Here is a 27960-nt window from a genome sequence, read left to right on the forward strand (position 1 = left end):
AGCCACCGGGCAAACGCCCGGGACGCGACCGCTGCTCCCGCACGCGCTTTAGGCGCGGAGCCCACTCCGCCCCACGCGGGGGAACGGCCCCACGCGGGGGAACGGCCCCACGCGGGGGAACGGCCCCACGCGGGGGAACCGCCCCACGCGGGGGAACCGCCCGCGCCCGCCGCCTGCTGGCTGACAGGGCCGCGCGCCGGCCATTAACGGCCCGGGTGGTGGCACGCCCCCTGGCGGCACCCTGGGAGCGCGCCCCGGCGGAGACGAGCCGCCGCCGGGGCCGTTGGCCCTCACGGCCGGGGCGGTGCTTCTACGCGGGGCGGGGCGTGAAGGGCGGGGCGTGCGGCGGTGCCGCGGGCCGGTTGGCTGCTCAGCGCCGGGAGGCGCGCCGCGCTCTCTGATAGGCCGTCGGCCGTAACTGGGGGCGGGCCAGCGCGGCACGGCGCGCCCCCGTAGGCCGCCTCTCTCGCCTGGGTGAGGCGTGGGCGCGGCGGGCGGTGCGATTGGCCGCCTGGCGGCGGGGGGGGCGGGCCCCGGCGGCAGCGGCCTCCCGGGGCTGGGGTCCGTCTTGGCGGCAGCAGCGGAAGTCTCGCGAGGGCGCGTAGCCGGGATTTGGCGGCTGGCTGGCTGCCTCCCTCTCGCTGGCTGCGAGGAGCTGGTGTTTGTGTGGAAGGGGGAGGAGGAGGAGAAGGAGGGCAAGCGAGAGGAGCCCGAGCCCCACCATCCGCCGAGGGGAGCGGACCGGAGCCCCCTCGCCGCCCGCGGAGCTCTCCCCGCGCCTAGCCCCGCCATGGCCTCGGGAGATACCCTCTACATCGCCACGGACGGCTCGGAGATGCCGGCCGAGATCGTGGAGCTGCACGAGATCGAGGTGGAGACCATCCCGGTGGAGACCATCGAGACCACCGTGGTGGGTGGCGAGGAGGACGAAGAAGAGGAGGACGAGGACGAGTGCTGCGAGGAGTGCGGCCCGCACCACCCGCCCCATCACTACCACCACCACCAGCCCATGATCGCGCTGCAGCCGCTGGTCTCGGACGGGGACCCGAGCGGGGCGGGCGGCGGCGCGGCCGGCGGTGGCGGGGGACAGCTCCACCTGCACCACCACCACCAGGAGGTGATCCTGGTGCAGACACGCGAGGAGGTGGTCGGGGGAGACGACTCGGACGGACTGCGGGCCGATGACGGCTTCGAGGACCAGATCCTCATCCCGGTGCCGGCCCCCGCCGGGGAGGACGAGTATATCGAGCAGACCCTGGTCACCGTGGCCGCTGCCGGCAGCAAGAGCGGAGGCGGCGGCTCCTCCTCGGCCGGCGGAGGGGGCCGCGTTAAGAAGGGCGGCAGCGGCAAGAAGAGCAGCAAGAAGAGTTACCTGAGCGGGGGAGGCGGCGGCGGGGCCGAGGGCGGCGGCGGCAGGAAATGGGAGCAGAAGCAGGTGCAGATCAAGACCCTGGAGGGGGAGTTCTCGGTCACCATGTGGGCCTCGGGTAAGTGCGCGCCGCACCCCTCCCTCCCCGGGCCGCGGGCCCCGCCAGCGGCTGCCCGGCGGGGCTCGGACAGTTTTGTTTTGAAGGGAGGCCATGTTTTGATGTGTGTGATGGGCGCCGCCATGTTCATCGCCAGGGCAAGTATGGCGGCTCCCCCGAAAAGATGGCGGGGTCTGCGCTGCTGCCGCCGCTGCTCCTGCCCGGCTCCGGCGGGGGGAAGGAAAGATGGCGGCCGCCGCCAAGATGGCGGCGGCTGAGGGGGGTGCGAGAGGGAGGGAGGCAGCGCGCCGCTGGCTCCAGGACTAGGCCGCAATGGCGTAGTTTCTGCAGCAGGGGGAGGCGGGGTGTGCGGGCGGGCAGAGGGTGCGGGGCGAACCCAGCCTCCTCGCTTCTCCCCCCGTCCCCGCCCCGCCGCCGCCGCTCCCCGCCACTCGTTCCGCGCCTGCCGCTCGCCCTCCCCTAGCCGCTGCCCTCGTCCTCCGTCTCCCGGCCCGCCTCCCCTCGCCGGCCGCTGCTGCGCTGCCGGCTCCCCGCCCGCCGCTCCGCGCCCTCCCGCCCGGCGCTGCCGCCGCCGCGTACCCGCCGCCCCATTGGGCCGCGTTTTAATGCCGACCGCGGGCGGCGGCCCCGGATGAGGCGTGTGCTCCGGGCCGTGACCGTTATGTGTGTGTGCGGAGGGGGGAGAACCGCTCGCGCCGCCCGCCCCGCCGCTCCCCCGGCCCGGGGACGGCCGTCTCCCCCAAGTACCGTTTTACAGCTGGCCCGGCGGGGGTGGGCTCGGGGCTGGCGGCACCGGCCCGTCGGGCCGCTGCGGTAGCCAGGCGGGGTGTGGGTGGGGCCTCCCCGCCCGGAGCCGGCGGTGCCGGCCGGGGGGAAGCACCGCTTCGCCCCCGCGGGGGCTGCCCGCGCCGCTCGCCGGCTGCGGAGGGGGCGGCCCTAGACCACCGTCCCTTCCGAAATCCCCTTGTTGGGAGCTGGGGTCCGGGAGCCGCGGCGGGGAACGGAGCAGTTCCTGGCTGGCGCTCGGAGACCGGCTTTTCCTCGGCTAGGTCTCGCGCTTTAAATGGGCTTTTTAAGTAGGCGCAGGGAATCCGTGTTATGTGAGATTGCAGATGTTTTTGTGGAGTCGTGGATTTTTTTGCGGGACTGTCTTAAAGGAAATAAAATCTTGTGAAGGTGTTTAATATCTGCAGGACTTGGAATAAACCTGACATGCGCCTGCCTTTCCCACTTGTTTTATCTGCCACGATTTCCTTTCCTTTAAAATACGGTGGGCGGGGGGAGGAGGGGAGAGTCTTTTTAGTCAGCAGAAAAGCATTACCTGTGGCACGTTAGGGCTTTTGTTTAATTTTATTTTTTTTTTTTCCAAAAAATGTATTGCTGGAAGGTAGGCTCTGTAATCAAAGTTCTGTGCTAAAGTTATGTAAGTGAAAACAAGTGGTCAAATAGTATCGGTTCACGTAATATTTCAATTGGTGTGGATTTTCAATAGCAGGCTGATTATCTTGTATATCATAATTCTTGTGCTCTTCTGAATTTTTAAAGAGTCAGGTAAGGTAAAGATACTCTTTAAGGTTCTGATGTAGTCTAAAACATTTGCTCTCTGTGATGTTTGTGAATGACCAGTAGTTGTTAGAAAGGGGAGTGTTGGAGGAAAAGTGTACTGAATGGTTGAATTATCTCTGAAGACATGGAAAGAATGGTGGTTCTGATTTTACTCCCTTTTTACAATATTGGTGATTACTTGGCAAGTTTGACAGAATATATGACACTTCTGGTACTGAGCCAGTTGACAGCCCAATGAGTCTGATGAAAGTTCCTGCTTTTTGACGAACAGAGAACTCTCGTTTAAGAATTTCCCAAACGCTGTTTAGTAGAATGGGGTTCTATAAGCTTCTGTGCATCATTGAATAAAACCTGAATTAAATCCACTTGCTGTTTTTTTTTTCTTAGAATTAAACATCCAAGAAAGAAAAAAGATAATGGGAGTTAATATAGTAATCTGGTTTGTGGAAGCTACCTAAGATAGCTGAATGCAAGTAGATGTATGACTCATGAGCTGGCAGGAGACAGGACCTCGCTGAGATCAATTGGCGATTTCTTGCATGCGTTTGCACTCTGAAATTCAGAGTGCCTGATAGGATGCTTTCTTAGACCTTCTGCATGCTGATTATTACTTGACTGAAGTGAAGCATGTGTATAATCAATGCACTTGATTCTCTTACCGCATACACAACTTTTACATCAGGGTAGCCCTATTGATTTTAGTGGTTTTGTTCTTTATGAGCATGACCATGCAAGCTCAGTGGGAATGATATCTGCTTGTAATTTAGTGGAGATTGCATTGCATTGCTACATTCAACCCAGTTATATCCATGATGCAGAAGGAGGCGGAATACCTATTCTGACTTGACTTCTAAAGCCAAAAAAGCCCGCCAAAAGCAAAATCACAAAATGTATAGCAGAAGAAACGTATTAAAGTTTGACCTCCCCTTCCTGTGTGCATGCATGCACGTATCCACACACACATACCCCCAGCTTCAAACAACCTTTGATGATAACCTGCTTGGTTAAGTGGCTTGTGAATTTTAACTGAGCCTATTGGATAGGCTTCTATGCCTCTTACACAGCTTAATGAATGTTACAGAGGTGGTCTGAAGAGGGCAAATGCTGAGGCTTCATTGTTCATTTTTTGAAATTTTAGAGGGGGAACTGTTTAAAAAACAAAATCCAAGACAAGCAAAACGGGGGAGGGACACACACCCAAACCCCAGAACAAACAGCTGGCTTGTGGAGGGGTAGTTGGACTAGGGTTTCCCTGCAGAACCAGGCATACTTTTATTTTCAACAGAGAAAGTAGTTTTGCCTCTGTATTTTGACATAATTAAAGACTTGCTTGCACACTGATGTAATTGACTATTTAGTTTAAATGCTTAGCAAAAAGTTTATCAAAAGACGAATAGTAAATAAGCCCATGCATCAAGATAAAACAATGAGCCCTATATTGCTGTTCATGCGTATTTGAGTTGGGAACAAGGGCACTTTGCTCACCACAGTGTGGGAAGACAATGTGAATTAATTACTTGCTACTGTTTTCTAGTGCTGCTGTATTAGCTTGTACACGGGTGGTACCAATTTTAGTCAATCATAAGTCTTTGTCTGTAAATGAGTATACCATGTCTGGTAGCACCTCTTGAAATGTGAAGAAATAATCTGTGAAATACATAGCAATGTGATTAAAGCAGACTACTCAATCCTTGTCTTGTTACATGGTTACTTAGGAGTTTCGGCACTGTTGTTGGCAACGGTTTGGACTTACCACAACTTTTCTTATCACCTTGGTATCTATGGTGATATCAAACTTGTGACCCATGATTACTTTAATTAAAGTGTTCAGTTTGAAACAGGAATGCTTTGTTGTAGTTCATAATAGCTTTCCAGATCTTCAGAGTGGAATTATTTGTCTGTCTTCAACTGTGAAAATAGGAATTGAACAAAGGCTTTCTATTTTCTGAAAGGGTTGAAGAGGTGTGTATAGTGGACACTTTACTCCTGTAGTGTGATTTCTATATACAGTCTAATATCTATCCTCATTATTTTCTATTGGGTTATCCTGTCATGGATTTAGAAAATTGTGTATCGTTATTGGTTGTCTCCAAGTGAGACACCCCAATTTGTACTAGGAAAGTTTGTTTTTATGAAGTGGAATTATTTGTACTTTTGCTAGATTTGACTTGATCCTTTTTAGTGGCTGTCTCCAGGTTGGGTACACAGTACACAAACCTGAAATAGGTGTTGACTTAAACTGTTATTGTTAGCAGAGATAGTCTGCAAGCTTATGGCTGAAATAGCACAACCAAACTAAACATTGCCCACAGGTGTTAAAGTGCTCAAGTATCCTATTCCTAGATGGGAAAGACAAAGATGCAGAAGTTATGCGTATGATTTGGAAATGGTTCGTGATAATCCAGGAAGTCTGTGCTGTGGCCCCCTATTTGGAAACTCGGGGTTCATGCTGGGTTTCTAGAAGCTTCTTCAAAACCTCTTAAAAAAACTTTTAATATCTTTTAAAAAAAAAAAAAAAAAGAGAAGGGTTTTCCTTTTACTTTATCAGATTGCGGGGTGAGAAAAATAATCATCTGCTGTCTGACCAGTTGTCTTGCGTAGTAGAAATGGTGGACTAATCCTTTAGTTCGATTTTTGGGCCTGTATCAAGGATGGCCAGAATTCTCCATGATGACAGATAGGTAATGAGCTTCTTATATGAAAATTTTTCATAACGGAGGCAGAAAGTCATTGTCTGATTCCTTTAAAATATTAAGATGATAATCTATTTCTGACTCTGATTAAGACAATGGATAGGCTTTTGGTATCCAGAAGCATGGAGTCTTCCTTGGCATTTTTGCCAGTGAACCTCAGAGGATAAGGTAGATACTTTCCTGAAGCCGTTTTAAATATCCTTTCCATTTTGAAAGTGAAATTTATGAATATGGTTCATCACTTAAAATGTCTCAATTAAGTTGCCTCTTAGCCCACCTTCAAACTAGAGTCCTGTAACTTGCTGTTGGATCCTTCCCTGAGAGGCAGGTCTGTGTCACTTGTGTGCTGATGATTCAGAAGGTCGTAGTGCTTTGGCACAGTGTCTCAGAAATGTTGAAGTCAGTTGATGACTTGATATATGCATTGTTTTTGTCATTCTGTGTCTCAGTGGTGTGAAATAAGAGATGGGTGACACGGGAAAAGAAGAACCTGTTCTCTGACTGTGTGCAAGGGAACAGAGGGAAAGTAACCTAGCAGCCAATTAGGTTAAAAAATTATATACTGTGCAAAACGGAATTTAACATTCAGAAGCGTCTGCTAAATAACTGTATTATTTAACAAGCTAATTATGGTTCTTTGCTTCCAAACATGACCAGTGAGCTAATTTGCCTAAGGAGATTGCAATGTGGTAGCAATAACCAAGCTGTTACCACAATGCCTGGTACTGCACAATTGCTGAATACATCCTTTATCATGTAATTGCATTTCAGCTGTTCCTAAAACCAAATGTGTTTAACTGTGCGATCATAAAAAGAAAATTTCAAGCTTAAATGTCGATCATCCTTTTATTTGATAAGCCGAATGTCTTTTAACTTGGTACCTTGGGAGAGGAAGCTGTATGATTAGGTCTCATTGGTTTGCTATCCAGTGCATCTTCTGAGTTCCCTTTTGCACCCCTTATTTTCCACAGGGGAAAACTGATTGAATAACTACGTGTTCTCCCTGCTCTATAATAGAGGAGGAGGCTGGCTCAGAGAATGAGGGATCTAGAAGTTGAGTACAGTGGCTAAAATCAAGAATAACTGAGGCAGAAATGCTGACAGGACTTGCTGGGTTGAGAGTTAAGGGGGTCATCTTATAAAGCTGGGGAGCTCCAGAGACGTCAGCTGTAGCTAGCTACTGTTGTAGAAATGCATAACATAATGGGGTTCTGAAGTGGATGGATTTTTCTGTGCAGAAGGGCTGCAAGAGACACAGAAAGCATGGCAATAAGAGCAAAAGATAATGAATGAATTCTTAGGAAACAGATTCTACCATGTTTTGTCATTGATCTATTATGTGGAATCTGGGCTTACTAGTTTTATCTCAGTAATCTAGCTTCTTTCTACTTCAGTTGGTACTTGGACTTGTACTCTTAAAACTTCCGGTTATTTCACCAGTAGAAATATGTTTTAAGTGGTAGTCAAAAGATACTCTGGCTAAAGTGCTGAACATTTGTTGATCTTGGTAAAAAAATGTTTGACTTCCTTGCTTTGAAGTGAATCCAGTTCAAGATGTGTATTGCCCGTATATAGAGCATGAGAGAAGTGCAAATGGAGGGACACTGAGCATGAAGATTTGTTTGGGTATGTCCTAAACAGGTACATAGAACAACCCAATTTAGACTAAGCATCTATCGTAGTATAATTGGGTGTAGAAGGGTGTTGGGGGGTATCTGTGGTGTCTCTAACAAATCAGTATTTTACAGCTTGGTAGGATAGACTAATATTAGGCATAGCTATTGCAGTGACTGGTAGTGCGTGTTTTTGTGAAGATGAAGTGATTAACTAATTGAAATGCATTCAGATCTTCAGCATCTTTCAGAAGAGGGGACTAAAATCATGTTCCAGTTCGTTACAGAAGGCTGCCTTAGATTTATAGGAATAGTCCTAAATAAACACTTAAGCAGAATGCCTTATATTTGAGTCTGCTGTACTCTCAAGTGGTTTTAAGGGACAAAACAAAGCAGATCAGATAGCATATAGCAGTTAATTTCCTTTTCCTGACTGGCTCCACGGCTCTGTCCGTATTTAGCTTGCATGGGTGGCACCCATCTAGCTTGGCATGGGCATAAACTGTGCATGGAGTTACTGTGCCTTATTTGTACTGTACTTCCCCAGAGGTGTCACTAGAATTTCAGGCAGGGTTGTGTCTCTGCGTTTTGTGTTGCTTTGGATGTGGTATGTTTGATTCTCTGATGCTTTGAGAGAGGAAAAGGGGGAAGTAATTTGGATAGAGTGGGTATGAGGACTTGCTTGAAGGCAGAAAACACCAAGCAATCAACTTGCCCTGTTTGCAGTGAGAATGTTGGTTAACTTGTCAGCCTGAGTGAAAGTTTGCTTGGACTTTAGTCTCCAAACTTTGAGCTGTCTAGTCCAGGTTGGTAGGGGATCACAAATACTTGTGATAAATTTGTGCATAGAGGACATTGGTAAAGTTCTTCCAAGGAAGTGTGTGGGGTTTTTTGTGCATAGCTTTTGTTCTGTTTTCCCAATGAGTTGATAATGTCATAGGATGGTCTGGATTCTAAAGAGCTGCTGAAATCTGCTGCTACTTTTGAAAAAGTATTTGACTTTTTTGTGTGAACCAGGTCTTCTATCTTGAAGGGCGTTAGCCTGACGTAACACTTTAAGGTTAAATGTTTTGTATGTTGTTGCTTTAGTCTGTTTTGGTTTAAAGTAGTTTTTAAAACCGCAGGTATGCATTGCTGTAGAGATACAGGGTTTTTGGTATAGGAAAATTTGATTGTTTTTTATTTTCACATAACTGTCAATATATTAAGGGGTACTTTCTCTCATTTTCTACTGTGCCAAAGTGATATGTTCATAGTTTTTCATGTTTTTCTCCAATAGCCTGTGGAATTGAATAGCTGTGGAATTGATTTCTGTTGGTGGGCTTTTGGGAAGTAAAGGCACTGAAGGCTGACTTTCTTTCAGTTTGACCCTCAAATAGCAGGAAAGCATTGTGGAATAGTGATCCTTTATGCTAGGGAAGGAAAAAAGATATTAAGGAACATATACAAAATTTCCCTGTTGACTCATGCATCTGATCTGAGGCAGGAAATGAAAACTTGTTTCTGTTACAAAAGTCATCAAACAGTCAAGCTGTTGAAATGGCTGCATTGAAGGCAGCTGATCTCATCCTAGTCTGCAGCATGGACAAGGCGTCACTTCTAGCTTTCCAGAAGGTCTGTCCTCTTCTGAGCTTCATAATGTCTTTTCTGCCTCTGTAGGCATTGCTAAATCTCTTTTCTCAAGCTTCTGTTTGGAAGAACAAATTGTTGCCAAATCACAGATTTATTGACTTGAATTTGTAACTCCTGCAGGTTCTATAAAACTTGGTGTATAGTCCTTGCTTAAGGTAAATTCAGTTGCTTTCTTAAAAGCACTGGTAAAGACTGAAAGGCAGTGTGGTGAGTGGAAAACTAGATTAGAATTAAAAAATTGTCCAAATAGCTTTGTAGTTTATTTCCAGTTTAATGTTGCAGATAGTATTGTCTTATTAATGCTTCTGTCTTTGCAGTGTTGGAGTGTATTTTCCTCTTTCACTGTGGAACATATACATGAACTGCTATTTGATCTGGTAGATCAGATTAAACCCTGAACTAGCAGTAACATTTCTAGAAATAGCTCAGTGGCAAACATTAAAAGCCTGCATTACAAATTGAATAGAAATTTGCCCTTAGTATATTTCTTTCATTTGCATACGTCTTACCCTCTTTCCTAACATAAATTACTGAGTAATGAATAATGTTATTTCCTGTGTTTCTGTTTAGGGGAAAAAAAAAAAAGGAAAATGTTGCCTCATTTGTTTTCTGCCTTAGGTTTTCCTAGGTTTCTTCCTTCCCCCCCGCCCCCTTTAAATTATGGAAATACTATTTCTGTCCTACCACCTTGTGTTTCCATTCTTTAAATACAACCTGTAAAACAAAACTTCCCCTTATTTTAGTAAAGCCTCTTGTGTATAAAGGGATTTGCAGAATCTGCTCCCCATACACAGAGTAGGAGAAGTAGTACACTGGCAAGTTCATTAAGGTTTAGCTGAGTAGTTACAACCATATATATGTCTGTTGTCCTAGGTGTATTTGAGGGTGGAAAACAGGATTGGTGCTGTGTCTGCAGCGCTCACAGCAGCAGGAAGACACTGAGGAACATAGGTGGATGTTTCCATTCTCTGTCTTCTTTGTGTCTCTCTGGTTTCTGTTATAAAATAGCAAGGGAAATAGCAAGAGAACATTGTGTCTTGGCATATATAAGGCTGAATGAGAGTAGACAGCAATAGCAGGTCCACCTGATTTCACTGCAGTCCTTGAGCACAAATCCATAAAAGGAGCTCTAGAGCAGATAAAGTAGCAGTATCTTAACTGACTTGCAGATCAAAGCTCTGAATGATCCCTGTATGCTATTTACATAGCGAAGTGTGAAAAACCTTAGGCTGGGCTCTGCCACGGAAGGAAGAAACCCCCCTTGGGAGGGGGACACACTGTTGAGTTTTTTGCTTTCTTTCAGACCTGTCTGCAAGTGTTCAAAAACTTGAATTTTGTGGGCAGGTGCTGAAGCCCATTAGCAGTTATTTTTAAATTTCTTGTCTCTCAATGAGACTTCTGTTGGAGGTCAGGGAAGTCTGAAGACACTGAAGTAAAGAACAGTAGCACTAGCCTCTCAGGGTGAGTATCTGCCACTCCTCTGATAAGTTTGGTTGGTTATTGACTGCAGTTGAGATCCAAATGGGTATGGTGGAGGTTAGTCTTGAAGAGGTTAAAGCAGTATTTAGGCATTGATTTGGGAAAAGATCACTGTCTTCCAAATGCAGCCAACATTCATAGGATTGTTCTACTTACTTCCTTATTTGTCTTTAAATAGATATGTAACTTCTGCTTTCTTTTCTCACCCACTGTTCTTTCTGTGTCCTTCATGCTGTGACAGCGTGGATGTCTTTGCTCTTTACAATTAGCATGGAAATATGAGAGTGTAGTGTATTGTTTTAAGTGTGCAGCAATAGTGAATTTGTATTGAGATGCAGCCTAATAATTTATATGCTGTTTTGATCTTTAGTATTGAATTTAGTGTTTTGTGTATTTCAGATGATAAAAAAGATATTGACCATGAAACAGTGGTGGAAGAACAGATCATTGGAGAGAATTCTCCTCCAGATTACTCAGAGTATATGACAGGGAAGAAACTTCCTCCTGGTGGAATACCTGGCATTGACCTCTCAGACCCCAAACAACTGGCTGAATTTGCTAGGTAAGTAGGAAGAAAGGACCTTTAAACTAAAGCGGCTTTCTTTTCACTGGTTTAATTATGAAACTCTTAGGCAAATAAATCATAGATTTAGTATGGCTTATTGTTCCATTTAATTATCTTCTGAAACAAGGGGCTTAATTCAGAATAGAGTGTTAAAATTACTGGGTTTTATATTCAGCAGTGATTTCTTCAATGACTTCTTGTCTTTGGTTCTTGTTGGGTAAGCCAGGACCTAAATACATTGATAGATATAGTCTGTCATGTCAAAGACGCAGTCTTAGATTCTTCAGCACCAATGGATCCGATAAATGAAATGCTGCATTCAGGTTGTTGAATACAAGAAAGCTAGATTATTCAGTTTGTAAATCCGCCTGCTGTTCTTTTTCACCTGCTGCTTCTTAAGCTCTAGGTCTTAAACTTTTTAATGGAGTCACGTGTCTTGGACTTTCAAGTGCTACCAGTAATCGCAGTTTCACAATTGGTAACTATACTGCTCGGATTTTCCTCGAGTGAATCAGAGTTGTCACTCGTTTACGTATCAGTACAGTGACCTGGGTTACAAGGTGACTTTTACTTTCAAATAGAGGCGAAGCTCTGTTCGACTGTGGAGTACTGAGTGTCAATGAGGCTCTTTCCCCCCTCCCTCCGCAGAGCCCCCGGCTCTGGTGCCGGGCGCTCAGGGCAGCAGGTGGCCACCAGGGGGCAACAGTGAGGTCGCCAGAGAAGTCTGCTTGGGCACCGGCAGCTGGAACGTTGGGGTTGCCTTTGCAGCGTTTACTTGGTCCCCTTCTTTCTGTGCATGTGCTTGTAGTTGCCAGAGGCATATTCCTCCACTCAATGCATGAGCAGTGTTAATGCTGGCGTCTACAAATATTTGAGCAGAACTGTTAGCTTCCTGCAGCTGCTATAATCAGTTTTTCCCATGTTGAAAGTGAAACTTACATATGAAGCTACACTCATTTTTGTTTTGTTACCAGTGGGGTATTCTTCAGAGCTCTGCCGCACAATTCTGACACTTGGAGCAGGTGAATGGCCAGATGTTGTATGTGGGTGTGGGGTTGGATTTGTTGTTGGGTTTTTTTTTTAGTGGTTTGTTTGTTGTTTTTTTTTTTTTAATCACTGGGTTTTTCATCTAGTTGCTAGATGGCAGGGACCATTCAGACAAGTTCTAGTCTGGCTTATTGGTTAGGTGGATCTTGGTGTCCACTGTGTGCATCTACACTTGTTTCACCTCTTTGATCTTGCTGCTTTTTACAAGCTTGTTCTGTTATTCTTCAGTGTGTTTGTACCATAGGATTACCAGCACAGCCTTGTCCCACAATTATTTTCAGTAAAGCCATTGAACAATGTATTTTGAAGGCTCGCAGTAAGATTGTATCTAAAGTGGTTGGTTGTTCTAGCTATTGATACTGTTGTTACTTGTTTTACTATTATTGATCAAAATGATTGTTTTCCTCTGAGACCTGCTGAAAGGTTAATACAGTTTTTTTGTGAAAGCAAATGTTTAAGTGATGCTCTGAGTGTACATAGCATTCTAATTCTAACATACTATACATTTTTGCTCATCATGTGCTTAGAATGGTATTCTCAGTTATTTTAAAACACCCTGAAACCTTTGGTTCTATTAAACATTTATGTACTGAATAACTGTCTTTTGTTAGGAAATTTAAATAGTTTCTCATAGGGTATTCTCTATTCAAATACTGAATATTTTTCTCCAGATTGGTTTGAATACTTGAAATGGTTGCCAGGATTTGGGCTTCTTGAAATGACCAGATTGCTTCTATCAGATCTGTCTGCATGTTTCTTAATATTGTAAAATGTACTGCATCTTTGGGTTTCAGTTAGTTCTCTGTTGAGAAAATAGTGGCGGCTGGCACTAATTCAAAATTGCTACTTTTTCATTCATGGTAGAATGCTCTAGGAAATTCTAGAGCTAGAATTTGTAGCAGACAATGGAAAGATTGAGTTCTACATGTACAGTCTCTTTTCTGCTAATGTATTTCTTTACAGCAGATGAAAAGTAATCCACTTTAGCCATAAGACAAATACATGGTGGTGGAGTAAGCAACATGGGGGAACATCACCTTTAGCAATATCCCCAGGTTGCCCAAAACCTATAATGAATTGTTCTGGTAGCTTAATTGAGATACATGAAAACTGCAGGCATCTTCTGTTTTAAGAAAGGTGGTGGTTTTGGTTTTCTTTTGTCATAATCCATGACTGTCAAACTTTTATTGTTCACCTTGGAGAGAGGAAAGAAAAAAGAAGCTGTTAGTTGTATGTTAGATCTTAAATGATTGTGTATAGCTGAGGCTGAAGAGTATGGGTGTATTAGAATTTGAATATTGCTTGTTAAGGTCTTGGTCCTTTTGCAGTGAAGCATGTTTCAGGGACTCATTTTAGCTAATAGCATGAATTCAAGCACTGACATCTACAAACCTATTTTGATACTGATCTTGTTGGTCTTAAATTGCTGTGTGCAATATCACTAGAAACCTTGCATGCCAAACTAGAGGAAAAAACTGGGTTTACATGCATTGGAATTGGGTTTGGAGGTTATAGGAATACAGTTGTTCGTGCTAAAAGAATGAGTTTTAGTGTAATGTTCTCTAAAAGTTTCAAGCATTGCTGGTTGCTTCACAATTCAGATTTTTAAATTCTCAGTAGCTGTATTCTGAAAACCTTGATCAGCACATGAAGCTGAAACTGTTGTTTTAAACTTATTAATTAGCTTCACATGCTCTGAGTAAGGTTTTAAGTAAGGCATTTGTATTGTGGTTACTTGAAAAAAGAATTGTGCACAGTCCACATATAAGGAAGCATAAACTGGCTAGTGAAATTGTATGCTAAGTGTATTTTGTGCAGCTGAGAGCAGGTTACATTGGGCTGCTTTCCTGTTTTCATTAAAGTACTTAGAATCTCATTATACATTTGTAGGAATTAGCTACACAAAGCCAGGCTAGATTCACTGTCTGTAACCATGCAGCTTATTTTGATTAAGGATAAATTAACTGAGACATTTGCATCAATTCTTAGAAACAAAGTTCTGAGGTTAAGTGTAAATGGGCAAAGCTTGAATTGACGTGGTAAAGATTTCAGGAAGTTTCTGGAGTTCTGTTCGTGATCTGGTTAGTGAGAGGTAAGGCAGGGGTGGATCTGATACTTGAAATCCTCCGCAGCCCGTAAAAAAAACAAACCAAAACAAAAAACCCCACCCTCCACCCCCCTTAAAACTGTAGTAATTCAACATCTGCAACAGACACTACTGCTGCTCAGCAGGTAGGTGGCACTAGGAGAGCGAACGGTTATACTGTCTCTTGTGATACAGTTGTCTTTCACTGCTTTTTTTAGTGCATTTGTCATTGAGTCATGTAGCAGGAATCTGGATCCTTTAACTGGAACTCTTATAGTTTTTCCTGGAAAGGCTTTTTTACATTCTAAAACTGTTGAAAACACTGAATAAACAAGCTGTGTTAGAACTTTAAGACGTGTTCAGTAATGCATAGAGGAATGACCATAAATTATACTTGGTTGGGCAGTTTATCGTCTTTTTAGAAATTACTTCATTCTATTGTGGAAATCATGCATTTTCTCTAGTATGCTTTAAAAATGCAATAAAGAAGGGAAAAAATCATGGATTTCTCTTAGGCAATCATATCAGAATGTGAAACATTAGTTGCGAATGATCTGCTCAGAAAGAAATGCAACCTAATAAATTACCATGTTCCCATTTGATACCTTTGACTGGGACACTGGAAATCTCTTCAAATGAAATAAAATGTTTCATCCAAGTCTAAATTGATTACAAGTAATTCTGCAGTCAGCTGTGAAGAAGACATAACTGCTCGGTAATAAAAGCTGGGGAAGTAGCAGACATGTTTCTAGTTGGTGTATATAGCAAATTTCCTCAAACAAAGCTGCTAAAAAGGATATCCCAGATTCCCTTCTCCCTCCCTCTTATGTTCCAGACAGATACATGACTGAACTGGCTAAAGGTGAGAGGGTATAGGCATGAGTAAAACTAAGAAATAAAAGGGGAAAATGCTATAGCGTGGAAAAGGGCACAATAATGGGTCCTAGTGATAAAACCTTTACTCTCCATGGGTTTATCTTCTGCTCTTATAATCTTTTCTGAAGGAGAGCCATTGTAAGGACTGCTCTGCCTTTCTGTCTGCCTTCCAAAACGGATAGAAAACAAAGGAGAGGAAACTGCATTAGAGTTTCAAATTGGACCCTCTTCTTAGAAGTGGTAAAGCATTCTGGTCACCTACTTTTATGACTTAGGTCTCTTTATAAGGTATACACTTTTGTACTGGTTTTGTTCTTGTTACAGGGAAGCTTAAAGGGCAGTAAACTGACAATTGCTGTAGCCAGAGGGGGGTGGGGTGGGGAGTCTCTTGCTCTGTACGGTGCTGCAGAGGTCAGTCTCTCTGTTTACACATATGATAGTCTTCATAACTGGAACAAAGCTAGTAATTATTTTTGCCAGAACCTTGGAGTAAAAGAACCTTTTATGACATTTTCCTACCTAACTGTCACCAAAGCATGTTAAGACACTGGCTGTGGGCACTTCGGTTTTAGATAGATTCCTAGGACACCTTGTGCCACTCCTCTTTTGTCTATTTATCCAAAAGCCAGTCTAGCCAGTTTCAGGGGTTCTTCAGCACAAATGAATTCTTGCAGCAGTGGAGCCAAAACACTCATGTTATTTCTGCCTCAGCAGGGCAGTACAAGGGAAACAGCAGAGTGAGGAACACACCAGAAGTGTCAGTGACACTACTGATTGGCAATAATTTCCTCCTCGTCTAAATACTTGTAGGGGGTGTGGTCATCAGCACAGGTGAATATCACTGCTGGTCATCAGAGATCTCTAGGATATGTCAAAGGAGTTACCTGAGAGAGTAATACTGTTTAGGTTAGATTTATGTGTAGAGGGAGAAGAAAGGATGTGAGAATGCAGAAATTTAACAGCGGCAGAAAGGGAGCTGTCAGAACAAGGGGAAAATTCTATACTGTTAAATGTTTTTTGACATCTGGATTTCCTTTATTCCTAGCCTTAACTCTGATTCTGTGGATGACTTCTAAAATTGGATCTATTTTCAAGACAATAGGTTGTGGAGATTGGCAGAAGTCTGGGGTGTGGGGATTGGTTCTGTCAAGATACAGTTCTTCCAGCTCAGCTGGGCAGTTGAGGGAGGTAGCTGTTACTTTCTGATATTGCACAGTGACAGAGTTGTTTGCTTTGTTTTGAGGAACTGAGTGGTTTAATGCCTGTGGTTTCACTCGATCTTTTTTATGCATGGATAAGAGAGTGTGCTTTTATGGAGCTCATTCTGTGAAGCTATTTGGTTGCACATGTTCCTGCTGCTTCTGCTGTCCTCCATTCCCTCCTTCCACACACCCAATAAAAGTTAACAGATTTAGCCTTTAATCGCAGTGTCCCAGTGCCTCGATCCAAAGGTACACTTGCTAGTTTTTTGCAGTTAGCTAGCCTGCAATTGCTACTACTAGGCATGGCCCATATAAACTCACTGCAGAAATGAAAATTCTGGTCTTGGCATGTAAATTGACTTTCTGCAAAGGCAGCCATTTCAAAAATTCCACCCAGGTATTAATGTGTGTGTATGTAGCTGTTTTAAATAGTGGTATGTGTTAGAGTTCTGTTTTTGATTAATGTTTCAGGCTAAGAAAACTTGGACGGAGCTGGTAGAGATGCTCTACTGGGTGGGAGCCAAAAGTCTAACCACCAGCAAGAGCTGCCTGCAACAGTGTAATTAAGATCAACAACCCAGGTTCTAGTCTGGTCTCCTTTTGCAGAAAGTTAATTTTAAAGTAAGACCAAAATATTTTTTTCTAATACATTTGAATATGTAAGTCTTTCAATTCTTCTTTGAGTGACTGTCCATATGGATTCCACAGCCTTGAGAGCAAGATGACATTTTTGACAAAATGATCTGTCACAGCTGTGTACACACCCTCATGTCTTTAATCCAAGTGTAAGAAAGGCCCAGCTTGCTGCCTGTGGCACTGATATAACCTGGACATTCTTAGCCACCCCTTCCTGTTGAAGTGTCTGCCTCTGTTTTGTTGAATAGCTTTGTTGCCTATGGAACCCTGTGCTTATGCACAGTCTTGTTCCATAATTTAAGCTTAAGTTTCCCACTTCCCATACTTCCAGAAGAAATGAAAAGATCTAAAATCTACCCCTTCATTAGCTAAACTTTGTTGTTATTTTGTAGTCAGTAGGGACTAACTGTTTCTGCATTCAAGTACACTACTGGCCTGATATGGCTCACTTTGGAAACAAAGCTTGAAAATTAAAAAGTCAGCTTATTCCAGAATGGACACTCAGAATGTTACATGCCTGCTCAGACACTGAACTGAAAAATGTGAGGCATATTGTTGAAGCTCCAGTCTGTCCCATGTCTGACCAACCAGTTCTGCTGCAATTTGTTCCTCAAGCTTCCTGACTACACTGATCTAGAAGCTTCCTGACTAAACTGGCCCAGTATTTTCCTTCTCATTTGACTTCAGCAGCATGTTACAGATGACATTATCACAGCATTTCTTTCTCGAAGATTGATTTTATACCAGAGGCAGGGCACAAGAGTTACGAATAGGATTTAACAGGATGATCAGTTGGATCTTATGCTGAGTGTAAAGAACGCAAGCACTTCCCACTAAAGCTGTTTACTACATCTCCTATTAGTGATTCATTTTCTGTTTAGTGTCTTCCTTTACAAGTGGTCAATTATGACTTCAGAACAATAGTGTTTTTACTCATTCTGATGATGTCACGGATGCAGACTTTGGCCCTAGGAGGTTTTTTTCTTTGGGTTTTTTTGGGGGGCTGGGGGAATGACAGCCAACATTTAGCAAGGTGCTGGAGTTAGAAGTAAAGGTGGTGCTTTTGGCAGCAGATTTGTCCCCTAGGCGTCTTTGTTCTGTAATGGCATTAAACCATAGCACTGTGCTCTCTCATGTTCTGTGTTGTCAAAGCATTCTTCTGTGTGTCCAATTTGGCTTTCTGTAGAGTTACTGTAAGAAAGCTTTTGTATGTGCATGTTTTCCTACAGCCTCAGCACCTGTACTACTACCAGTCTAGAACCTCACTGGAGAGTGTAGTCAGTCAACCCCAATCACTTGTTTGGATTTAGGTATTTAATACTTCATTCAAAGAGGCAGTGCAAACTAAACACAGAGCAATCTTCCTATATCCCAATTGGATTATATAAGTTAAATTTAATCAATAAGGTCATTTAAGTTGGTCTGTAATCCTGGAAGAAGGAACTTAACAGGAAGATTAAGATAATAAAGAGGCTGGTCTACAGGAACAGATAGAGTTTACTGTGTTCAGGATGTCTCTTCTCTTAATTTGCTTAAATTTTGAGGTATGCTGCTGGCGATGGTACAAGAGGAACTTTGTCATCACAAATACCTCACACCTGTTTTCCAGGAGCTGTTAGTATTTGTAAATGAGGGGTTTGTTGCATATGATACTCTCCAGCTTCCATATGTTTGTCACATCTGTATTTTTAACCCTGCAGGAGACTACAGTGTCCTTCAGTTAGCAGTGTACATTTTTGGTGTAGCCTGGAGATCCTAAGCTAGCCAGAATTTCCTGAACCTCCACTTAAAGAAAAGAACAAATACAGCCTCTAAATTCTTGACTTTTAATGTTGGGTCTGTGAAGTGGCTAACTATCAAGTGCTTTAGTCCACATGTGATCACTTGAGCTGTACTATGCCTGCAGTACTGCGAGGAGTCATATTGTTTCTGAGGTACAAATGGTAGCTCACAGAGCAATAGGAGACTTCTCCATCACATGTAACTCCATCAGCAGTTGTAAGATTTTCCTGGATCCAGTGTTCAGGAATTCTCAGGGAGTTTTTTCACTGCTCTTGCCTTAATTCAGCTTCACAAGCTCTTCCATTCCTGTCCTCTCTAATCTGTCCTCATGAAGGAGGCAAGTGAAACAGCAGATTTAAGCCCTATGCATAGAAATGTTATATTATCAAAGAAGACTGGACCCTGGCTTTAAAAACAGACAGACAAACAAAAAGCAAAAGCAAAAACAAAAAAACCCAAACCAAATGCTGACATGGTCTAATGGGAGAGACTTTAGCTTATTTTCTCTACAGCTCTTGGGAATTGTTTTGTACATTTAGAAGTTGCTGTTTAGCCAGTCTCAGATCAATAATTAAAAATGCATGTTAAAAAAAATAATACGTGTATGCACTACTTAGAAATGTCTTCCCCAACCCTGTTCTTCCATATCTGTTTCCAGGAACTGCACTCGTGGGGATTAAAACTGTCTTGGATAGCAAGAGACTCCTCTCCTTCTTAATGTTAAGAATAGTGATTCTGATAATTCTAATTCTTTTGTCTCATCTCTGAGACTAGAGAGAACACCAGAAGACCTTTTGTTTAACTTACACATGCAATGTAGCTGCCTCAATCTACAGAACTATCTTGTACTGTATTACCAGGGAAGTCATTCAACAATTCACATAAACTGACTAGCTTCCCTTCTACAGCAAGGTTTCAGAATGCATAAAATCTTGTTACTTGCCTAAGTGAATCCCCAACTGCCTGAGGTGCATTTATTTATACCTGCCTATCTCTACCATAAGGTGGAGATAAGCCATTTCTCTGATTTTTTTGAAGATGGCAATACAGGTTTGCAAAAAAAGGATAGGTAAAAGGGCAGCGCACTTCCCCAGAACAGTGTCCACACAGCTGACACTTCTCTGACGTTCAGACAGTTGGTTGTTTCGGCAGGACTGTTCTAACATTGTCTACAAGGGAGTCTTGCTGACCTAACACATCTAAGCAGTAGTTTGCTGGGCTCCTTACATAGTTAGTGGAGATTATTGGTGCCTGTGGATCCCTATCAGCAACGAAGAGTAAATAGATGACTGCTTGTCAGTTGCCAAGAGCGGAATCCATGTGTGCACTAGCTTAGAGCAAGAATAATTGCGGTTTCTGTGGTTGTAACAGATGTCTACATTGTCTGTGTAGATTCCACAACTTGCCTGCCTTCCCTGCTTCTGTAGAGTTTTCTTCTGAAGTCTTGTGTGGTGAAAATACTGAAGAATGATTGAGGCTACTCTGTCCGTCATGTGTTTATGCAGGGATGCAGAGAAAGTGAAGATAAATAGGCCACATGGGTGACAACACAATAAAAACAGATTTTTCAAACAAAACCTCCTAATTACAAGTAGTGCAACTTGGAAAAAAACCCTTGCTTTCCACATATTTGAAGGACTAGGATGGTAGTATTAAATGTCTTATTCTGAATTTGAGAGGTCCTTCTGGAAAAGCTGAACTTTCCAACTACCTGATTATACTGTTACTATTATTATGATGGTTTTGACATGATTAAACTGAGTACCACTGATGCACACAATACTATTAAATAAATGTGTGTGTGATGTAGGCTGTTATGGGAGAAGAACTGTCTACTAATGTTTCTCTACTAATGTTTTTTCTTATCTTTTAAGAATGAAGCCAAGAAAAATTAAAGAAGATGATGCTCCACGAACGATAGCTTGTCCTCACAAAGTAAGTGAAGTGCTCAGCTTCTGAGTACTACCTACTGAGTAGGTAGTAACTTGTAGACCAGAATTTTGTATTGCTGTTTTGTCTTGAGAATGAGTAACTAAAATATCTTGCTGTTAATAGACTACACTCAGTTAACTCTATTTTAGTTATCATTCTTTAGAGGCTTCCTTAAAAACCTTTCACTGAATAATATATTATTCCCATTCCTTGTCTTAAGGTTAGTACATCCCTAATCTTCTGGTAACCATGATGCACAGTCCCTAACATGCTGGTTTTACTGTTGTGATTTCCTGCCACCCAAGATTACATACTTGAAAGAATGTTCTGAAAGCTGTTCAAAGTACGTTCCTAAGATCTATATATCCTCTGCTTGGAAACTATTACAAGATTTGGAGTCTAGATCAGGAATCAGCAATTTATGGTGCAGATGCCAAAGTCAGCATTATTGGAGAACTTTTAATTACATTCCGCAGAGCTGGAAGGTGCATCATCTTGAAAGAGAGGGGCATCTTGGAGATAAGATTCTGATCCACTGGTAGTGGGGAAGCCTCTGTCTTAAATAAATGTTGCCAGTCACCTAGATTGGTAGCATCTAGCTTCACTGCATTATCCAGCTTTTGTAGAGCTTCTGTTAGCTGACTTAGTCTGTAATGAAAAAAGACAAATACAATCTTGCTGACTTCTGGTCTAGATAAGTGTGAGCCTAAGCAAATAATCAGGGCAGATAGCTAATATACACATTAGAGAGCATGAATAGAAGGCTTCTTTCTGACAGCCATAGTCTAAGGAATTTGCTGGATTCCTTTTTGTGCTTTTATTAATTTCCAATTCTTCACATTTTACAAGTGTCATGTTTTTATTATAGTATAGTATGTGGAGATACAGGAACAGTTACTCCTTACAGTGCTAAGGAATGCTGCCTTCATTTCTTTGATTTACTTTTTCATAGCCTCAACTTCATCTAAACAGGGGAAAAAAAGAATATTCTGTCCTTCCATTTTCTCTCTTCTAATGTTTCTAGGCTTTGTGCATTTATGACTTCAGTTTAAAAAAGAAAAACATTGTAAGAGATGTAACTGCTCCTCTCAGAGGCAAGCAGGGGCTTTGAAATGCATGAAAACAATGTTGATGGTAGGTTTATTTGAGCGGTGCTTTGACCCCCCCAGTTCTGTTACATGCAGTGAATGGTGGCACAGTGCTTCTTGAATCAGCCAAAGAAATTCTATTGCCTGAAGAGAGAACTCTTCTTGATAGTGGCATTTCCCCTTTTTTAAGAAATAAGGCATACTTAAATGTGGTTATTAATTTTAGAAAAAAAAAATTTCCAGAGGGGAGGCTTGTGGAATTTAAGATTAGTAATTGATTGTTCCTTTTGGTTCTGTTGTTGACTCTTACGTCTCATAGTACAGTGATGTTGGTAGGCTAGTTTTGTATAAGTTTAAACAGCACCAGCTGGAGTACAAATTCTACAGTTGTTAATAGGATTTTATGAGGGATTTTGAACCTTTAAGAAGACATTTATAAAACATATGATAGATATCTATTGTTTGTCACTAAAAGGTGAAAAAAGGTCTAGAAAGGTGGGGTAAAGACAGAGCCAGGTCAATGCTAGCTTCAGTGTACTCTGGAATCAAAAGTAGTATTCCTGTATCAATGTAGCATGGACCCCAGATTAAGACTTTTGATGCTGTACATGAGCAAATAATGTGAATATCTTTTGCTTTTTAGGTTGAGTTGGCACTAACTCAGAGCAGCTCCTATCTCATTCAGTTGCCCTGTATCACTTTGTAGCTTTAAACTGTGGAAGCAGTGGCAGTCTCTCTATATCTCAAGGTGGTAGTGATCAATCTCCTTCCGCCAGTTTGGACAAGGTAGTTTCTGTAAGCTGGAAACCCACTAGCTCCATTCCTTCTCAGGAATGGGAAGGAAGAGGACAGAATGTTGGGAGATGGAGTGCTGCACATACAAATTGGTAGTAGAGAGTAATCTGCGGTATGTTAGAGACAATATTGAATATTATAATACTGTAGTGCTCAGATTATAGCACACTGAAGTATATACTATAGGTATCCACGAACTATCATTCTGTCTTTTGTTTTTTTTTCCCCTGAAACTGTAAGTGCTTTTGTTGTTTTATTCATTTGCTTCTATCTGAGCTGCATCTTCTCCATGAGACTGTCCTATTATCCATTTGACTGCATGTGGTTTATAATACTAAGTGAGGAGAGGGTTTGGGTTTTTTTTGTTTGGGGTTGGGGCTTTTCTTCCAGATGTTCGTGTGATGAGTTTTCTTGGTATTGCTGCTTTTAAATAAATTTAAGGGGTCATCTTCTCAGGGTCAACTGCTAAGAAAGTATTCAGGATATAAAAGAATTTAAAATGCTTGTACTGTAGCAGATAAAACCTTCTTTATCAGAACTAGCTTATCTACTAATTGAGTTTCACTGATCTTTTTAAGGGCTGCACAAAGATGTTCAGGGACAACTCTGCCATGAGGAAGCATCTGCACACTCATGGCCCTCGAGTACACGTATGTGCAGAATGTGGCAAGGCCTTTGTGGAGAGCTCAAAACTAAAGCGACATCAGCTAGTTCATACCGGAGAGAAGCCCTTTCAGGTACTGTTAACCTTCAGGCATAAGCATGACGATTTATTTGGTAAACCTGTGCAGACTGTAACTGTAACCTAGCTTCTATATGACTTGGAAGATACTACATTTTTTTCTAAAATCAGATGAGGCAGCGAAGCATCACCTTAAAAATTGGAGGTCCCCTTAATTAGGCTATCATTTAACTAATTCCATGGGCTTTTGTTAGAAATTAGCAAATTATATGTACATGGGAGATGCCTTCCAAGATATAATGTAAAGTTACCCACTTCAAAAAGGAAGTCTGCAGTTACAACTGGATGAGGAGAATGTCTCTTTCTCCTCATCTTTTCAACTTAGCACTTGTGGACAGCTGAGGCTCGGGGCCATTTGCTGAGTTGACACATGATACTCATTTTCAGTAGCAGTATTAATCACTTCAGCAAAACTATGGTAGTTACTGGATCTCCTTCCATTTGTATCAAGTCACGTGAGCTTCTGCCACCAGAGGTCCCCTGCCTACTTCATATGATACTCCTTATAAATCTTCTTTACAAATATTCATAGTCTTGAGCATATCTGTTTCTCCAGTACAAGTTTAAGATATGTATTTTTTGTTGATATATTTTTTAAATTCATTATTTCAGAAACCTAATTTACAATCCTCAGGCATTCACTTAGATGTGTATGCTGGAGCTGCTGTGTTTTAAATGATAAGTATTTACTGCTAAACATGCTGCCTCTTGTATTCTGAGCCTATCTTAAAAGTAAAGCTGGTAAAATGAGCAAATCTTTCCAAGTTATCACCAAAAGAGGGAAATTCTGATGTGGAACACTGTTTTCTAGTACACATAGCAAAATAGCGTTTCATATGCAGATAAGGTGTTCTTAGTGAAAGCATTTGCTTGCAACCTGGGAGTTATTTCCCTCTTTGGAAATAGATAGATTAGTGTTGTAAAACAACCTGAAGTGTTCATTTTATTTTTTAAAATACAGCTTAAAAGTGATGCCCATAGCTTCACCTGTAATAATCTTCAGCATCTAGCTTCATGTTTGTGCAGTCTGGTGACTTAAAGAATACTGTTCTAATGAATGATTGCAAGGAGTGCTACTTTCGTTAGCTAATGGAGTATGTCTTTTCCTTTCAACAGTGTACATTTGAAGGATGTGGAAAGCGTTTTTCACTGGACTTCAATTTACGCACACATGTGCGAATTCACACTGGCGACAGGCCCTATGTTTGCCCATTTGACGGCTGCAATAAGAAGTTTGCGCAATCAACTAACCTGAAATCTCACATCTTAACACATGCTAAGGCCAAAAACAACCAGTGAAAGTTGGAGGAGAAAGTTCTTGAACTCAAAGCATCTTACAGGAGTATGAATTGGAAATAAATACGCCTCCCCTTTGTATATTGTTTCTAGGAAAGAATTTTAAAAAAAGAACCCTACAAACCTAAAGGACATGTTTTGATAAGTAGTAAATAAACAGGGAAAAAAAAAAACCACACAAAAAAAACTTTAAGGTAACGTTGCTAAGATGCTCTACCTTGCTCTGTAATCCCGTTTCAAGAACACGGTGTTTTGTAAAGTGTGGCCCCAGCCAAAGGGGTTAGTTCATGAACTTGCATCAAAAAAGACAATTCTTTATACAACAGTGCTAAAATTGGACTTCTTTTCACATTCTTATAAATATGAAGCTCACCTGTTGCTTACAATTTTTTTAATTTTGTATTTTCCAAGTGTGCATATTGTACACTTTTTGGGGATATGCGTAGTAATGCTATGTGTGATTTTTCTGGAGGTTGATAACTTGCTTGCGGTAGATTTTCTTTAAAAGAATGGGCAGTTACATGCATACTTCAAAAGTATTTTCCTGTAAAGAAAAAAGTTATATAGGTTTTGTTTGCTATCTTAAATTTTGGTTGTATTCTTTGATGTTAACACATTTTGTATAATTGTATCGTATAGCTGTAATGAAATCATGTAGTATCAAATATTAGATGTGATTTAATAGTGTTAATCAATTTAAACCCATTTTAGTAACTTTTTTTGGAGAAATACTGCCAGATGCTGATGTTCGGTGTAATTTCTTTGCCTGTTCAGTTACGGAAAGTGGTGCTCAGTTGTAGAATGTATTGTACAGGCACTGACTTTTTATTAACACCTGATAATATGTACATCCCATGTAATAGAAAGGGCAACAATAAAACAGTGGTCCTAAAGAAAGAATATGGCAGAAAATGATCTGTAAGCACAGTCTATTTTCTTTTGTTGTCCAGAGCAGTCCTAGTTGGAAGCCAAATAAACCCAAGTTCCTTTACTTTGCAATCAATTGCAATGATTCGTGATGAAATTTACATAGTGCCATGTCAGGTGGTGTACCTAAACAGAATTGCTGGCTGTGATTCTGGTTTTGAGTGACCCAGACTTCCATTAACTGGAACGGTGACTTGGCAGCGTAGGTGGGGAGTTTTCGGTGTGCCTGGACAGCAACTAGGTAAAACAGTGCAGTAACTAACTGAATGGGCACCTTTGTTTAGTCAGGGTAAGGAATCTTGGATGTTTAAATGCAGTAACAGTAGAAAGTGGGGGAACAGTAGGGTTTGAGTGGTCATACCAGAAAAAAAAAAAAGAATTTTCTTTTTCTTTTGGCTAACTTGTTTCACTGAGTATAATGATGAAAATTCTTGGAACCTCATTGGACACCTTTTACTTGGAAAGAGGAGCTCAGAGTTCTCAGAGAACTTGATGGAGTTTTGATGGTCTAACTAAAAGTGGTTACCACTCTTCTTTCAAGTGTTCAAAGAAAGAAATTTGCAGATACTATAGTAAAATGTGACAGATTAATAAACATAAGAATATGCACAGAAATGCATAAGTATTATTAGAGGGATGTGACATTTTAATATAGTAAAAACTGTTGTTAATCTTTTTCTGAATTCTGTTCTTACAAGGTTCATCAAATTTTTCATTGCTAGTATGGTAAAGCTTACTTTTGAGTCCAGTTTTGGTGATAGTGGAAAAAGCATGGGTAATAACAAAACTATGCTTCAGAGCAAGGGAATTTTCATCCGTACATAAGTTAATCTGAACATTGCAGCTCTAGTCTGAGGTTATTAGGAGTAGAAAGAAAGACGGGGCATTCAATTGTAAAGTATGCATTAGAATTTTGGCAGTATTTTTTTTATATATAAGTTCTTGAACAGGACAATATACTGAAACTTGTATAGTTAAATTAAATTCTGTATACAGTTAAATTAGTGTCTGTTCTTTTTGGAAGGAAATAAAATCAGTTCAGTCTAGTTCTAATTGACCTTACATTTTTTTCTTAAACAGTATGTATGATGGTGTTAGGCTTGCACAGAAGTTTGCTTTCCCATGCCATAAAGTGGTACCCATTTTATTCAATTGCAAAGTAAGGAGATTCCTTGATGGTGTTAGTACTTCATCCTTGGATATACATTTGAGACTAAAATATTTATGTTAAATATTGTTTTGATGATTAACGGGGAATGGAAACTTGTATTGCCCCTAGTCATATTGCATCCGATTACGGAGAGAGATCTCAAAAATTTTTATCTAGGCCTCAAATCAGTAGCATTCAATACTCTCCTGAGTGTAAGTAGCAACACTTGGTAGCATGAAAGATCTTGCTTTGTAACTAATTAATTAATTACATATTGGGTATAAATAAATACTTGCATTGAGCAGCTTCTGTAAGTTATTTAAGCTTTTAAAGTATAATTGGCGCATCTTGTTCTTTAAAACATCGTGCTTAGTTGATTCCAAAGTTTTCCTTACGGATTTTCAGTGAAGAAATTACAGACTGAGAATAGCAACAGAGTTGACTTTGAACCCACCATTGCCAGCCTACTGTCGACAAGTTCCTGCATTATACCACCAATTTGTGAGCAAGTTCAGGTAAGGAGAGGAGAGTCTGAGGGGTGGGGGAAATAGAGCCAGTGGTTTTAAAGCTGGCAAAAGTGCTTACTCATCATGCCTGTTCTACTGCTCGTTTGATCGTTTCATATTGCTTCATCTGGTTCTCTCGCTGTCAGAGTAGAAGGAGACAAATTCTGTAGCTGTGTGTCTTTTGGACTCGGACCACTTTTTAAAAGGTAGAACTGACTGTGTCTGTGGTTTGCTGGTAGCAGTAGGTCCTGCTTTAAATACAGGACAAACTGAACTTAAGTAACTAGTATTTCTGGAGATTGTTTTTCTTGAAAAGGGTGTAGGAGGAGCCCAGGTACAGATTTGAAATGCTAAATGAAAAAATCCTTAGCAAAATGGAACTGAGAACTTCCTTTCCACCAGGACGTCGGCTGTACTTGCTTGTACTTGACTTCCGTTACCTTCTTTTTGAAGGGGTTCACTGTTGAATTGAGGTGGTGCGATTTTATATTTCCCCCCTGCCCCCTCCCCCCCAGTGGTCACAAATTGTCAGTCAACAAAGCCAAATACTAAACACATTCTAACCTAGATTGTCAGCAGTAATATAGTTTTAAAGGCACACGGAAATCCTTTCCCCCTGCCAGTTCTTCTTGAAGAAGTGGACAAACCAGCCCAGGAAGTCTGAGTGAAATGGTAGCTCTTACTGCAGTTGGTTGATCCAGTTGTTCTATAGTGACGATACTGGCATAGTAAGTTTTTCATCTGCATGGCACCTTTCTTAAGTCTGTTACAGTGGCTTGAGAAGATGAGGAAAATAAATAATGTTACTGTCAGCATTAAGCTTTGACATCTTAGTAACAACACTAATGTTCCTGCATGGC

The 27960-nt window shown here is 41.9% G+C and overlaps 1 protein-coding gene across 1 annotated transcript; it reads left to right on the forward strand.

The window, feature by feature from the left end:
* Nucleotides 1-518: 518 nt before the first annotated feature.
* On the forward strand, nt 519-26490 carry YY1 (YY1 transcription factor). The gene is made up of 5 exons (XM_075103907.1): nt 519-1487; nt 10870-11032; nt 20539-20599; nt 23058-23216; nt 24338-26490. Exons 1-5 carry the CDS (start codon nt 791-793, stop codon nt 24518-24520), a joined length of 1263 nt encoding a protein of 420 aa, XP_074960008.1. The 5' UTR covers nt 519-790; the 3' UTR covers nt 24521-26490.
* Nucleotides 26491-27960: the final 1470 nt, after the last annotated feature.

This window comes from Phalacrocorax aristotelis, chromosome 9 (genome assembly GCF_949628215.1).
Source record: "Phalacrocorax aristotelis chromosome 9, bGulAri2.1, whole genome shotgun sequence".
Classification (NCBI taxonomy): Eukaryota; Metazoa; Chordata; class Aves; order Suliformes; family Phalacrocoracidae; genus Phalacrocorax; species Phalacrocorax aristotelis.